At 37.7% G+C, this 16,573-nt stretch overlaps 1 protein-coding gene across 21 annotated transcripts in view; it reads left to right on the top strand.

Annotated features, from left to right (window-relative positions):
* Window positions 1-16,573, top strand: part of KMT2C (lysine methyltransferase 2C) — a 224,940-nt gene that overhangs the window by 160,223 nt on the left and 48,144 nt on the right. For 13 of the 21 annotated variants that reach the window (XM_081038077.1, XM_081038085.1, XM_081038090.1 and 10 more), the window contains 9 exons: window positions 1,634-1,762; window positions 3,579-3,698; window positions 5,945-6,075; window positions 9,680-9,860; window positions 13,332-13,436; window positions 13,766-13,813; window positions 14,791-14,970; window positions 15,109-15,141; window positions 15,236-15,361. In XM_081038077.1, the coding sequence (XP_080894203.1) occupies window positions 1,634-1,762; window positions 3,579-3,698; window positions 5,945-6,075; window positions 9,680-9,860; window positions 13,332-13,436; window positions 13,766-13,813; window positions 14,791-14,970; window positions 15,109-15,141; window positions 15,236-15,361 (1,053 nt within the window). The remainder of the gene's footprint in view (window positions 1-1,633; window positions 1,763-3,578; window positions 3,699-5,944; window positions 6,076-9,679; window positions 9,861-13,331; window positions 13,437-13,765; window positions 13,814-14,790; window positions 14,971-15,108; window positions 15,142-15,235; window positions 15,362-16,573) is intronic. The other 8 variants (XM_081038087.1, XM_081038086.1, XM_081038084.1 and 5 more) reach the window with 4 other exon arrangements.

Genomic DNA, 16,573 nt, shown 5'->3' with positions numbered 1-16,573 from the left:
TTTTTTCTTGGTTCTTTCCACTTTCAGTTAAGAATTTGCATTTGCTAAGTCTTGTAAAAACAAATAGTTGCTCTCTGTGTTTAGTAGGTAGGTTTTGGAAGAGTGAAATTAGATACATGAATTTAATCTACCGTCTTCACCCAAAATTCCTTCTGATAAATTTTTAAGTGGGTTTATTTTGTGGTAAACCATTGGTGTTTTTGTTTTCCTTGGTGCTTGCTAAGTTTCCGTAAAGAAGCATTTCCTTTTAAGACAGTCTTAGCTATATAGAGCAGGCATCAGATTGTTAGGGAATTGGCCTCAAACATCGACTTAATTATCAAAAACAAATTCACAAATCCTGGGAATGGTATTACAGAAAATGTTTATATACCATTTAGGATCATGAAGAAAAGAGCTAAAATTTCATTTTAAATGTATTTGGCAACTCGTTCTCTTTCCTATAGCACAGTGTAGTTCCACATACAACTGGCAAAGGTTTGATCCTCATAGTGTTAATATAGCGTTCTTTTCTAAGAACTGAGCTTTTGTATACATAATTTCACCGTTTACTTCGTTCAGGCAAATAATTATTAAACACCTATTAGGTACCATGCTGTGGATGCAGCTTTTAACAGGAGTCATAATACCTGTTTTCATGGGCAGTGTTCTCTAGCAAGGAAACCGGCAATTAAAATGAAGCATAATGTGTCATGTACAGGAACATAGAACTGGCATGCAACCTTGTCTAAACATCAGGAATTCTCTAAGAAAGTGATAGAATAAATCCCGAAAGAAAAGTAGATGAAGGGCTGAAGTTGGGGAAGGAATGGGAGAAAGAGCTTGATGCGTTTGTGGCTCAGGGTGGTTGGAGAGAAATGAAGCTGGAGAGTTTGCAAGAGATTGTTATGGTGGGCCTTACAATTCATTTTGAGGCCACTGGGGAGCCATTAAAGAATTTTAAGTAGAAAATTGATACACATTTATAGAAAGATTATTTAGGCTGCAACTTGAAGACTGATTCGAGAGGAAGGTAAGCTTAGAGGTAGGGAGCTAGGTAGGAGGGTATTACAAGTCAAGATTGGACTAAGATGGTAGAGAAATGAAACATTTTTTGGGAGAGATTGAGGCATCTTGATAGTTGAAGAGGTTAGGAATTGTCAAGGCCATCTCCCAGGATTCTGGCTTCTCCAGGGTACATTTCTATGCCTTTTAATGATACTAGGTAACACCTGGAAAGGGTGAACTTTCAATTTTGCATATAGTTTTCAGTAATTAGGTAATATCCAATTATACTATAGTTAGAACTCAGAAAGAAGGGAGGTCTAGGCTAGAGAGCAAGCCTTGAGGTCTTGGACTGGAAGACATAATTAAAAGCAAAGGGATGATTTAAGTGCAAATTGATTAATAATCATCTTTTTGAGCATTTTCTCTGTCTCCCTTTCCGTGGTAACTGTTCCGTTTCCTGAGATCCCTGGATTAAGTAGCTTGAGTTCTAGGACTATTCGGACATTTCCATCTCTGTACTTTCCTGCCACGTGGGAGGCACAGTTAGCATGGCTCAGCGGCCACTTTGTATTGTATTTCCTATTGCATAGGAGTTATGGATTTGATAGTCTTTCCCAATTTTATCTGTACATTTACTTTTTTCCAGAAGGCGAACTTATGGATTGTGAGGGAAAATCAGAATCCAGTCCTGAACGGGAAGCTGTGGATGATGAAACTAAGGGAGTAGAAGGAACAGAGGGTGTCAAAAAGAGAAAAAGGAAACCATACAGACCAGGTATAGTACCTGAGCTAGACATTTTAACCTGATTAAAACTTAGTTGATTTAAGAAAATAGTATTGAGGGCTTCAATTATAATTAAATCATCAGGTTGAAATATAGCTTCTTAACTGTCTAAGCTAAAACTTGTATTTATAAAGAACTGAACTAATTGAATATTCCTTTTAGGTGACAGATTCCTTAGGCTGAGTATGTGATACCTCACAATGAATCATTGAATGCCTTATCCCAAATATTGTCCATTTTACTAAATGCTTTGCTAGACTGAGTTTCATTTATATCTGGACTTTTAAAGCCATTTATATACAGAGGGTGCCAAAACAAAAAGTGCCCCCAAAAAGTATACACATTTTCAGATAACATCTCTTAAAATGTATGTACATTATTTTGGCACCCTTGGTATTTTCTCTTGATGTGTACTTCTGTTATTCTTTTAGTTTTTAGCATTCACTTTCTAACATTTTTATATTTTTTAAAACTTCCTTCTGTGTTTATGCGTGGTGGCAGCAAGTGTACAGTATGAAGGGGTGTGTCAGGGTGGTTATGCCTCCTAAAATTTATAGTCCAGTTAATACAATGATAATAAATACTCTCTGATTTCCTCACTGACTCAGGGGTAGAGAGAAAAGTGCTTGTCAAGTTTTATTTGCCTTACTGAAAAACAGCTATCGAAATGGTCACAATACAGAATTTACAGACTTTTTTTTAGGTAGTTTGTGAACGTCTATTTACCAATCGAGGTATTAAATTGAATCAGTTTAATTTTTATTTCTTCTGATTGCTTACATTATTGGTAAGAGGGATCTAAATACCTATTGGTGTACAAGGAAAACCTTTCTCACTGTGTTTGTTCTGCAAGACCTGAACGGCTAACCTTCCTTACAAATGGGCCACATTGTCCTAAGGACCTAGAGTCGTGTCATCCTAATCATTGTATGAAAATGATTTTATTTCTCCCTAATTATGAGGCTTATAAGGACACTTTTTTAGACCTTGCACGTTCCTTCTAGGAATTTAGATTTATTTTTTCCCTCTCTGCCTTACATGGAAGTCATTCCTCCTTCTAATTGAGGGGCCCATTAAGCCACAAAGTATATTGTTACACAACTATATCATGACAAAAGCTGTTAGTGTTGACCTTGGGTCAGGTGCTATTCCAAGCACTTTCCATCTGTTAGTTTACACGTATTTAATCCTTATGACATCTGTGTGAGGAGGTGTGGTACAGTATTCCTATTTTACCATTGACAGCCTGGAGCACGGAATCATTTAATAAGTTGCCTAGAGTAAGTAGTAACCAGAATTACACACTTTGGCTCCAGGTTACGTGCTCTTAATGCACAGCTGCTGTGTATGTCTCATGTCTGAGGGCATCAGCCAGGGGTAACTAGACGTATTCCCCCTGGAATCCTGAGTTTTGTTTGGATCATTAGTTTGCTTTGTGTCTTGTCTCTGTTCTCCCTCAGCTAATGTACAAATAATTTAAATTATAGTATATGAGTTACTAATATGTGTTAAATAAAGAATATTTACTCTGATGGTGTTCAGGAGAGGAAATGCATGCAGTCTTTCTGTACTCTAATGAATTTTCATTCCTGTCTTGTTAGTATTGAGGTAATAATAGCTTTATCCTCTTTTATTTGCTTATCTCCAAACTCTTGTATTTTTGCATAAAAATGAGATTATTGATTTAAATTCTCCCATGTTGAATTAGGGAACTCACTGTTTAACATTAAACAATTTCACCCTACTATGGAAATATAGGGAGAAATTCGTTACTTAACGAGGTTAACCAATTTTTTTTTTTGGATAGGTATTGGTGGATTTATGGTACGGCAAAGAAGTCGGACCGGACAAGGAAAAGCCAAAAGATCTGTGATCAGGAAAGATTCTTCTGGCTCGATTTCTGAGCAGTTACCGAGCAGAGACGATGGTATGGTACTGACTTTGTTGGATTTAACCCCTTTGTCTTGACAGCTCTACTGCTAAGTGCTGTCCTAACTGCAGCCCTGTCGTATCCTTAGTGCTGCTTAGGGTCCTGGAGTTGAGTGCCTGAGCAGCTCACACCTATAATACAGAAATTTAGGTTTGATTAGGAAGTGATGGAAATCCAACAGACTACTCCTCAGAGACTTTTTAACCAGTTCCTTGCTTTTACTATGTTCAATATAAGTAGTCTAGGGACCGAATCATTTAGTTACATCAGGTACTTTCTGGCCATCTCACAAAAGGCCTTTCTTTGACTGTCTTAGCTACTTGGCATAAAATTAGAAACTTGTAGACTTTTTAGTTGAAAGTGACAGCATACCCCAACTATTTTTTAACAAAATTGTATAATGTTTTAGAAATACGTCTTTCAATTAATAGTCTCTCATCCTCACTTAGAGCTTCAAAGAAAGCTAAACCGTTGCATGGTTATATATTTTAAATGCTTTAAAATAGGATGTGGAAAGGAAAATGAGGTGTTTTCACAATGTGCTCTATTGAATAGAATTCTTCCATTACTATGGGCTTTGGTTTTGACCTGTGAATTAATAAAAATTAGAAATTGCTGCCCATTTTTAAAAGGAAGCACCATAATGATTTTAAAAAAAGTGTTTAATATGACTCATATGGCCATAATAAGCCCTAATTTAAAAATGTGATATGTTCACTGAAAGTATTTGTTGTGTTTACACCTGTCTCTTTTTGTCTTCTAAATTTTGGGCCTCTTTTAGTTCAGTGTTCTGTTCCTTCATCTGTTGTCATCAAAAGTCATCCATTGAGTTTGTCATTTATTAGTGTTTTTCTCCTTTTCTGAATTGCCGTTTTGATGTTTTAGTCATTTCTCTTTACAGCCTACTAGTTGGCAAACTCCTAGTTTCAGTTGTTTTTCATTCCTCCATGTGTCCAGTAGATTTAGAATATCGCATGTAAAGCCATCACACACCTGATTCCACTCTGTCTCCTGGCTCCGTTTCTTAGTGCCTCATCCCCTTGTGTTTGTGTAGAAGATACATGTATTCATACAGATGCACACAAGTTAATTTTTCGTTACTGTAAGTTTATACGTTCTCTAGAACATTCTCCGGACTTTGGAGACGTGAATTGAAGATTTGTTCTTTCAGAGAGTATATTTGTATTTGTCACTTGCAGGAACATGAGCTGCTGCTATCCCAGGACTTCTTTAAAGCTAAATGCTTAGTGTGAAGTTTCTGGGTCCACCTATTTATTTTCTGTAAATTCAGGTTTCTTACACATGAGGGCTATGTTAGTTTATGAATTCTCAGGGAAGATCTATGTTTTTTGCCTTTTTACCCAGCACCAAATTCTAGGACAAGACAACCAGCAGATTTCTTTGCTGTTGGTGGAGGAGAGGGAGTGGGGCAGCGAGCAGTGTATTGGGGGTGGGTAATAAGAGTGTGTGTTTTTGTTAAACTAACCCTGAACATGGATCCCTTCAGGCTCCCACTTTCTTTCCTTCGTTTTTTTTTTTTTTTTTAACTTTATTTAAGTGTGTTTTTCCAGGACCCATCAGCTCCAAGTCAAGTAGTTGTTTCAATTTAGTTGTGGAGGGCGCAGCTCACAGTGGCCCGTGTGGGGATTGAACCAGCAACCTTGTTGTTAAGAGCACTGTGTTCTAACCACCAACCAACTGAGCTAACCGGCCGCCCCCTGGTCCCACTTTCATACAAGGCACCTCTGGTTATTCAGCACCTTGGAGAGGCCTTAATGTTTGTCTTCTGTTGCCCATTCCTCATAAGGCTCTGGGAACTAGAGTTCAAGGCCACTGAGTTTTAGCAAAATTTCAGAGAGTTTTATCTCGTTCTTTGCTTATTTCTGTGGTTCTTACTTTACTTGAATTTTTGGTCTTTGAGTAATCTTCATTTTCATTAAGAGACAATGGTAAACATGCTGATACTAAATAGACATGAAAGGACTTTTTTATGATATTTAAAAGTTACTGATAAACTTGCTTTGAGAACTTTTTTGTGAAAATCTTGTTTGTCTTTATGCTATACACTTTAAACTTAGTGTTGTATGTCAATTATATCTCAATAAAACTGGAAGAAAAAAGAAAAAGCATGTTTATTTATATGGAACATGCTTTGGGTATATTGGTAAGCTATAAAATTACTTTGGGTGGGCTTGTCTGAAATTTTAAATACCACATATTCATAAATGTGCCTATTGTTTCAGGCTGGAGTGAGCAGTTACCAGACACTCTAGTTGATGAATCTGTTTCTGTTACTGAAAACACTGAAAAAATAAAGAAGAGATACCGAAAAAGGAAAAATAAGCTTGAAGAAACTTTCCCTGCTTATTTACAAGTAATATTTTGCTTTACGTTATATTATGTAGTTTGTTAATGAAAGAAATGTAATGTTTTGAAAAATAGTTTTGAAAAAGTTTTGAAAAATAGGTCTGTTGTCTTTGTTAATTTTGTTCTTGTTTTGTATTGAATTAGTCATCATAAATGCCACTTTTACCTTCCAGGGGCCCAGAAATTAACGTTTTCTTTTTTTGTGCTTTGATACACTTCACAAAGTTCTTTTTTTTTTTTTAAATCCCAGTTTTTACTTAATATTTCATAAGCTATACAAGGACACTTTGGGCTGAGAACAGCTCATCCTTCCAAAGCATTCACACCTGTGCTCCCCAGGCCCACTTCTTGTGGTCTGTCCCATTTGCCGGTACCAGGTATAGGAATCATGTTCACTGAATGAAGACGGGTTTTCAGCAGCCAAAGTGACAGCTTTAATAACCATTTACCCCTTTTGGAGGCCCAGTGAACGAAAGATTTAAGCAGAATTGTTTTTGTTTTCTGAAATTATGCATCCAGAAACTATGCATCAGTCTGAAGAAATTATGTTTGGTAGATGTAGATTACACGAAAATAGACATCTTTCTAGTACAGCTTGTAAACATTCAGTTACAGAAGAGTTCTAGGCCATGTGCTACGCTGTAGAAGCCCTGTGTTAGACATAGTACTGAGGTGAAACACTGGCTCGGCCCCCAGCTCATTCTGCGTTTTGAGCGTCTGCGTTCTTCCTGGCCTCTCGTTCTTCCCGTGTAAACATTGGGTTGGAACACACTCCATGGAATGTCCACCCTGACATTCGTGTCTCTGGCTGTTTGTCTGCTCGGTCCCGCCCACTGAACTATGACCTCCACAGATGTCTCCTCTGTGTTTGACTCATACTTATTTTTTTACCTTAATTTTCCAGTTTGCTATTACTAGTTTAATAGCTTTAAAATACATTTCCTTTCAATTAACATACAAGTTCCTCTTGTGTTCTTTTTCAGTAATTAGAAGTATAAAAATAAAACACTCATTTAAGTGAGAAGTCCTCTATGTCTGATAAATAAGATTGGAAGCATAGTAACTTCAGTATAGATTATCGTGATATTTGAGGGTGAATTTTTATTAGACAACTAACAGCGGGAGGGTGGCGCCTGTTTCAGAGCCGAGCCCTCCACATCAGAGCCCTGGGCTTGAATACCACTCTGGCACCAGTCACTGTGTGAGTCCCATTTTCTCAGCTACAACTGTAATGCCTGCTGCACAGGAATGTTGAGAGTAAATAAGAATTATGTATATACAGTGCTGAGCTCGGTGCCTTACATTTTGTCTGTCTTTAATAAATGGTTTATTTCCCCCTTATTCCCATCAAATACCCATTCATCCTAGCTTTGCACCTTTTAAACATATATAATAGTAAATTTGTTGGTCAGGAGATAGATCCATTTATTGTTTGCATTATCTTTAATTTCATCCTTTTTATTGTCTCCTGCCCCTTCCTGGGAGTATTGTGTACATGACCCTCCCCCTCGCACGCTCCCCCCCCCCCAGTGATCCTTGTGTAAAGCTTTCTTTAGCCGTTTATGAAAGTATGAAAACTGATTCATGTATTAGCAAAACGGCCTTTAAAAGTAGTGGGTCTGATTTCCTGATTTACTGCTGTAAACGTACCCTGCTGCACTGGGTTGTTCTCTCTGGTGTACAGGTGTAATTCCGCTGGTGTATGTCAGTAATACCTGTTTGGGGGACAGGGTGAAGTAAGCCTTTGTAATGACACTGTTTCTTGGACATCTTGTGATAGCAGTTGTATTTTTTTCTCCCTATCAATTGGGGTAAATACATAGTGATGAAAACCCACTAGGAATTCAATAATAATTTTTTCCCCAATTTTTCTTCATTAATTACAACTGTGTTAAGATAAACTATAAATTACTGTATAATCTACCCCATAGAAATATTTGTACAGTCCACTAAGGGCTAGTGCTGTCGTGTGACCTTAGGAACCCTGCACAAGATCCAGCGGGTTTGGGGATCACTGACATCAGATGAGAAATCATGGGGGGCTCACTCCATTATTTTAACTACAGGAAGTGAGGAGCCACCAAATTAATAAGAATGTTGCAATTTTTGATAAATACCAATAAAGTCATCGTGAGGCATTTACAGAAGAAATTGTTGCTAATGGTGGTCTCAGATTTCTCAAATTCATACTGAAGTCATTAAATAATCTCTAAAACTCTAAGATGCTTTCTGCTATTTAGCATTTTTCCTCATGATGAAAACATTGGTGGTATAAGAAACAAACCATCTGCTACCCAGTGACCTAGCTTTGTGGATATTCACATTTCTTTTTCATTGTGAAACAACTCGTTCATTTACAAAATGAGAAAATTCCAAATCAGATGTACCATCACCTCACCAGACTTCACGTACTTCCTCCCCCATCCAAAGTTGGCTTTGCTGACAGGGCAGTGTTCAGCCTTCAGAATTTTTTTTATAATTTATTTTTGCAGTCATAATAGTCTTGGTTTGTAGTTTACATTTAGCTGGACTTATCACTCCACTTGTTTTCTTTTAATACTGTATTTTAGAGGTTTTCTTTGACAGCATAACTCTATATCCTTTTTTAAAATTGCCATATTTTATAGTATAGGTGTCTGTAATTTATTCAGTCACATGACTTTTGGTAGACATCGGGGCTGTGTTTGCTTTTGGTATATAAAATGCTGCAGCAAACCTTTTCTGTAAATATGTCTTTGGCAAGAGTGTGTTAAATGTTGATAGTTACTGCAAAGTTGTCCTCTCTAAAGGATTCCTTTTCCATACGGACCTTGTAGAAAATTGACTAAAGCAGAGTTGCTGGGTTAAAATAGGCAAAGGGGTTTTGTTTCCCCAGTGTTTCCTTTTGTCCTTTTTATTGAATCTTGAGCAGTTTTCAAGAGATCCTCGAGTTGTAAGGAACCCAGCTTGAAACACTGGTATCTAGAGCAGAGAAAGTATATTGAAATGGAGAAATGTTAATATAAGCAAATGAATAAAAGGCCAAAAGCCTGTAATAGCAGTAAATTTGGTGCATAGTCTGGTTAAAATGAGTATAAATACACTCCTTCCACTTTATACTGTAGTAAGTCTTTAATGTGGTTTCTAAGAATCACATGAGATGACAACATCTATCTGAAGTAGGGAAGCTTTAAAGCTGTAGATCAAAGCACGTGCTGTCCTCTGCAAGCAACCTGTCACCATCAGCATCACGATGAAACTTTACTTTTTCTTACATGAATTAAGGTGCCAGTGGTATTGTAAATTTATCAGTCTGTAAATTTAATTGTAGCCTAATCTGGAATTACTGGATTATTACACTGCTGTTGCTAGAAATACGTTTGACAGAACTGTGTGGTATTGTTTGCATAATTTTATTCGTCTCTAGTAAAACTACAAAAAAAATCGTACTTTTAAAATAAGGGGAATCTATATGAAATAGTTGACAGGATGTTGTTTATATATTTCTATATGCAATTTCTGTATTGTTAAATACCAAGCCTTTCTGTTATCTTCAGCTTTCCTGTCAAAAACGATGGCATTGATAATTTTGTAACTGTCAATCATTTTCATATGTGCTTATCTTTATCTAGGAAGCTTTCTTTGGAAAAGATCTTCTAGATACAAGTAGACAAAACAAGCTAAGTTTAGATACTCTGTCAGAAGACACAGCCCAGCTTTCGTATAAAACAAACATGAACACAAATTTCTTGGATCCTTCCTTAGACCCACTACTTGGTGCACCCTCTACTCCAGCCAAACCCGGAGCTCACGGTATGTGGAACCCTTATCACCTGACATTTATTTTCCTTTTTAGTAAACCTTGGAAGCGCTTCACTTTGGCCTCATGCAATTTTAAAATCGACTTTATTGAAGTGTAACTTGTATTCAGTAAATGCAACTGTTTTTAAGTGGACAGGTCTATAAGATTTGGCAACTAAACGTAACTACCCCCAAAATCAAGAGTTACAAAAGGAAAGTGTTAGGTTTATACTTTGCTAAGGGTAATGTAAGCGAGTGTAATTTGGCCATAGTTGGTGAGTTATAAATATTAAAAGTCTTCAACTTAAGTAAGATAGGTTTTTGATAATTACATACCCAAGTAAATTCAAAAGAGGACAAAAAGTGTGTAGTTGGGAACCAGCTGACAGCCTGTGTTAATACAGTGAAATACAGGGCCTTCTTCATTTGTCACTACTGACAGTTCAGGCCCCATCACGTAATCTTCGTTGGAGGAGGGAGGCCTTCTTGTGCTGTTAGGGCATTGAGCCGCGTCTGTCCTCACCATGTCACAGTGATCAAAAAAGCCTCCGCATGTTACTGCCAAATGTCCCCTGCGAAATTGCTCCTGATTGAGAACACGGCCCTAGACATAGTTAAATACGGAGATGACTGTGTTTCCCTGAAAATAAGACCTAGCCGGACTATCAACTCTAATGTCTTTTGGAGCAAAAATTAATATAAGACCCGGTCTTATCTAACATAATATAAGACCGGGTCTTATATTAATTTTTGCTCCAAAAGACGCATTAGCGCTGATTGTCCGGCTAGGTCTTCTTTTCGAGGAAACATGGTATTTAAAATTAGAGAAAGGTATGGGAACTGAGTATGTTCATCAAGTAATATTAATTTCAGCGAGGCTCCAGGGGTTCAGTTGGTTGGGTGTGTAAGAGCTGTGAACTTCTTCCCGACTTCTAGATGCTTATCTTACTAACAGTTATAAATTAATGTTCTGATAAGCATCTATTTTGCCATTGAGTACGTTTGGTGTTCAGTTAATTTTATAAACTCTGTTTGGAAACTGTCCTAACGGCAGTCTTCACTGAGAGGTGGCTCGATGTGTTAAGTAGTCCCAGCTGAGGAGCATGATCCTGGATGGAAATACAGGCTTTTATAGTTTTATTTCAACTTCTTCAGAGAATTACAAGCAATCTTACCCCCTCCTGAAAGAATGCACACATCCAGTGTGCAGCCAGTGTGCATTTACTCTTGTCCGCGAGGAAATGGAAGTACTTACTGGGCTAAAAAGCCATGCTTTTTGTTTAATTGTAGCAGGTCATTTTACTTTAATTCTGTTGTTTTAAGTATTTACCTGCTCTTAGCCACGTCAATATGTATAGTGAAAGACCTGTGGGTCCTTCAAAGGATGTCATACTGCTAAGGGCATCTTACTATGAGACCATGACTGGCCGTTGAAAGACTTAAAATAGGAGTTACTTGTACGGGAGTTGGTGTGAGTAACGAGGAGAACAGAAATTGCTCAGAAGACATGCTGCGGCAGGAAAGACATTGATCTATGTTATTTTTATTCCTTTTTCCTTTACTTGAAGTTGTTTTTTCCACAAAACTGCTAAAGAGAGAATGGGTTAATCATAAAGCCAAAATGGGGAAGACTAGAGTAACACCCATTTCAAAACCTGCATTAAATGCAACGTGTTTTGCAGTTGAATCAGTCCTGCCCTGTTAATGGGAAATTTACAAGTGCGGGCCTTCTATTGTTTGCATTTCATTCAATATAGTCTGTTACATCAGTTTCAGCGACTTGTTAATAAGATATAAAATTTTTCTTCAGGTAGTGGAGAACATTTTAAACATGGTCTTTTAAAAAATGTTGGTTATAATTTGTATGGTAGAATTCCATTGGTTTAAAACAAGCATACTCATACTAGATGACCCTTGAAAGAATTATCCAGAATTTTTTTCTTTCAAGTGTACGGTTGTGTAGAGGAGACATTGTTGAAATAATTATATTTCTGTAAAAACCTAACCAGTATTTGGCCATATAAAATTTACATTTGCTTTTGCTTTGAAAAACTGTGATATTCTTATGTATATATGAATTCTATTTGAGAAGTACACGTTTAATGGGACAAGACTATTTGTGTTTCATAGAAATACTGGATCTAGGATCTGGAGTATTAATTTTATGTCCCGTTTCCTATTTTTAAAGTAAAAATACAGTTGAAATGGTTTTAAAAATTCACACGTTTCTTAACTAAATAACTAATAAATTACTAGTGCTGGTCTAAATAATTGTCTACTTGATTATGCCGGAAACCCTTGGCTTCTTATTATCTCACAGCTCCCTTGACTTATTATCACACATTCATATGTAATGTGTAATATGTAATCCACACATTTTTCTTTGCCTTCAAAATGTGGCCCAAAGTCCACCACTTCTGACTCTCCCACCACAATAGTGCTAGCTGTCACCACCTGTCACTTGGACTCCTGCACCACCCGGCTGACTGGTCTCCAGGTTTCCGGTCTTCCCGTCACCCTTACCCCACCTCCAGCCCCAGCCTGCTCTACGCATGGCAGTCAGCGCGCTCCCTTCATGCATCAACCATATTCTCTCCTGTCCTCAACCTTCCTTTGTACTTTATATGTTAGAATAAAGCTCAGTCTTCGTCGTGACCTGTGACCCTGTACATACCCTTTAGCACTACAATAACACACGGGCCCCAGGCGTGGGCAAAACCCTTCCTGCTCCAGTCTTCACATTTCCCTTAGTTCATTTAGATTCATGTGTGATCATCGTGTCCTTTTAAAAGCTCTTACGACCACTCTATCTGATACAGCATCCCCACATTTTATTCTTAGTTCTTTTAAAAAATCTTTATAGTACTTATACTGACATCATTCATTTACATCCTGACCCCCTCTGAGAAAATAAACTATGTGAGGGTATGGACTTGGTTTTAGTCACTTCTCTATTCCCTGTGGCTGCAACAGTGCCCATTAACACGGTCCATAGACATTGGATGCAGATATTCTTCTAACAAATGAGTGAATGAGTAATCAGTATAAAGGTAAAGCTGGAAGGAGGCGGGGACTGGGTAGTGTCTGGCTTATATACTTCACAAAGAATTTCTAGATAATGGGTTTTCTTTCATATTTTGTTTTGTTGTCCTAATGTCATTTTTAGATACAGTACTGTATTAATGAATTGTTTTGCTTTGCTTCTCACAGCATTCTATTTCATTTTTATTGCCTATATAGGTCTTTATTTTCAATTCTTTAATATAAACCAGTCACAAAACAAAATGCCATTATTCAAAACTTTGGAGTGCCTTTTCTATGAAACAAGTCCCTTACTGTAGAAGTAATAAACTTAATTTTAGCACTGACCTCAACATCTGATGTACTCAAGATATGTAGTAAATGGTTGAATGAGTAAAGGTTTTTTAGAACTTAATGTCTAGAAAAATACTGAGACTTTAAATATATACTTACTATATTTAGGTACTGCTGATGACCCCTTAGCTGATATTTCTGAAGTCTTAAACACAGATGATGACATTCTTGGAATAATTTCAGATGACCTTGCAAAATCAGTTGATCATTCAGGTATATATGAATGCTATTTGCCCAGTGTCTGTTTTATGATATGAGTGAGAGGTTTATGTGTGTGGAACAAGTTTAGTCTTTTCTCTGAAACTGGAAAAAAAATTTTTTTCGTCATTACCAAAAAACTGATCGTATAATTTGATCTACCTTGGCTTTCCTGCTTCGGGGAAATAGCAAGTTAGTTAATTTCTGTTGTCTTCCTAATAGCATCAAATTTAAGGCTCCTCGCCTTAACGTCTTGCTGTGTCTTGTTTCCTCTTTTGTTTGCGTTGTCTCTCACTTCCTGCTCCGGTGGTAATCATCCATTTTATTTGGTTTGGGTCTTGTAGGTCTTGATTTATGCACTTTCCAGGTTGAGAGCTCACCCTTTCCATTTGGTAAGAAACTGAGCAATGGATGACGGCTGACTAGAGTAGTCTTTTTGATAGTGATTTCAGCTGAAGCAGTCCGTAGGTGCATGCCTATCTGTTAGAGTGCTAATTGGTCACTAACCCGTACTTTGCTTTTCCTTTTGTGCGCGTAGCTAAAGCATCATACAGCTCAACTGTGCTTTGGATGACTTTCTCAGTAGTTGGTTGTTTTTTTTCAGTGAATGGTTTTATTCTTAATATGTAATTTATAATTTTACCCAAATGTCATAGAGTTAATTTCTAATACAAAACCAAATAAAAGCAGACTAAATTACTTTTTAATAGTAAAGTATGGCAAAGGAATTGGATGACAGACCACTTTTAAACGTGGTTCTTGCTTTAAAATCCAAGTCGTCTGAGATAAAGCACATTATGTCATAAACATGGTTTATGTCTTGTTTCGTGACTACAGAATATTTCAAAATATTATCTGTAGTTGAAATTATTCACCAGGATGTTTACTAAACATTAATTGAGAATTTTAGAGCTTTTCATGAATTTATGTGAAACTCATTCCTCCTGTTTCACCTGCTGCTTTGATAGTTGAACTGTACATTCAAAGCACTATCTTCCAAGGTAAAGCAATTAGTCTATTGAATATTTCATATTGAATACTCTCTTAGATTCCTATCATAATAATATGGTGCTAATTCCTTGTGGAATTAGCACATTTGAACCTGAAGTGTTCTTTTGTTCTTCAGGAAATGTCTTTATTTTGATTAAGATAGAACCTCAAGTGGCATCTAGTTTCCAAGTACCTTGTGCGTACTTTTTACTGATTGACCATCCAGCTAGATGGAAGAATCCTGATTACTGCAGAATTACAGGCTTTTCATTGCTCTGTTTGAGTCCTACTGTTGTGTATTAATGCAGGCAAATAGTGTGCTGCCTTTTGCGTGAGAATTCAGAATTCACGTCTTAATTTATTTCCCTTGGTCTTCCAGCTGGAATAGATATTGGGCCCATCGCTGAGGAGCCTTCTTCTCTGCCTCAGTCAAATGTCAATCAGAGTTCACGACCATTAAGTGAAGAGCAACTCGATGGAATCCTCAGTCCCGAACTAGACAAAATGGTCACAGATGGTAAAATATTTGCCCTACATCTAGGCTTTCTAAAAGACATGAGTAAATATGATTTTCAAAGATTTCTGCATGCTTATTTATAATTTCACTTCTTTTCTGATAATTTCTATGACAAATGCTATTTTGTATCAGTTTTATTGATATGGTAGTTAATATTTCTATTTCTTTATTCTATTCTAGGAGCAATTCTTGGAAAGTTATATAAAATTCCAGGTATTTGTGTTCTGATTTTTCAGTTTATGAAGGTGGCATTCCCCATATGGCTCTCGTAGACTTTTAATCTTATTGTTACCATTTTCTCTCGTAGAGCTTGGAGGAAAGGATGTGGAAGACTTGTTTACTGCTGTGCTCAGCCCCGTGTCCTCTCAGCCCACTCCAGCACCGCAGCCCCCGCCACCCCCCGCACCACCACTGTTGCCCTTGCACAATCAGGGTATGTATGTCATCCCTAGAAAGGTTTTGTAAGCATGGTTCTGGGGGTGTGTGTGCACGCATTCACTAAGGCAAATTCAGCCCTGTCCCTTAGTAACAACATATACAAACCGATAGGACAAAACCCTCTTTCGCAAGGATGGAAAACTACTCACCTCTAAATCGACCTCAGTCACACGCCCCCCTCCCAGAAAGGCTGGAAACCTGTGAGCCGCTTTAGGACCAGACTTCCTTTGGTCACGTGGCTGGAGTGGGGCGAAGGCTCCGATGCCGGCCCTCTTCCCTCCCACAGCCCCCGTCTCAGCTCACCGTCACTCAGCCCTCCGAGCACACATCTGGAGACACCCCCGCTGACCTGCACGCCTGTACTCACTGGTCTCGTCCTGGTTTCACTGTCATTTCCTCATGCTTAGCAGGTCTCCTCCACACCTACCCCCATGCTTTTCATTTGTAGCATGTGGTGCCAATATGAATCCCTGTTTGGGTCATTACGGCTTTTCCTTTAGCTTGTGTGCACTTTGAAGGCTCGTTCATGTCTGCCTTCATCACTGGGTACCCTGCCACACACAGCATATGTGCTCCATACACACAGAGGAAATCAGTGACCTTCTCCCACCGTCCACAGGAAAGTTCGAATTATGTGGAAATTTGCTTATTTTGTTGGCTCACTTTCCTTCTACCTCCTTATAACTTAGCTGTAGGTAAAATAAGTTTAAAGATTTAATTTCTCTCTCTTAATGGAGAGCTGGACTCTGATAGCCTAGAATTAAAATTTGTGGGAGTAGGCAGGAGACAGTTTGCAGAGAAGGAAATCTCCTTTAGGAAGGAGTTGGGAGTCTTGTGGTGGTGGGTGCTTTCGGTAATTTGAGCACAGGATTATTTCTCTGTATATCCTGTTGCCACTGCTTTCTGATTATGTATGGAACTGAAAATTTTAATGATATTTTTATAAAATCTTACACTTTTTGTGTAAGCTGAAATGTGTAAATAATATTATCTTTAGTATTAATTTTGTGTATACATGAAAATTCCATAACGGACATAATTAAAATATCTTATTCTCTGCCGGTTTGGCCTCTAAACATAGGAAATGTCTTCATTTCTGCCGGACTGAACATGTGCTATTTATCTGTGGTTAAAAGACTCATCAGATGTGCTTCTTGCCTTAAAATTGTTCTCAAATGCTTTCTCAGTGATTCAGAGCTCTTCAGTA

This window comes from Rhinolophus hipposideros, assembly GCF_964194185.1.
Source record: "Rhinolophus hipposideros genome assembly, chromosome: 25".
NCBI lineage: Eukaryota > Metazoa > Chordata > Mammalia > Chiroptera > Rhinolophidae > Rhinolophus > Rhinolophus hipposideros.
Note: the sequence above shows the minus strand (reverse complement) of the source record. Positions and strands in the feature narration are given on the sequence as shown.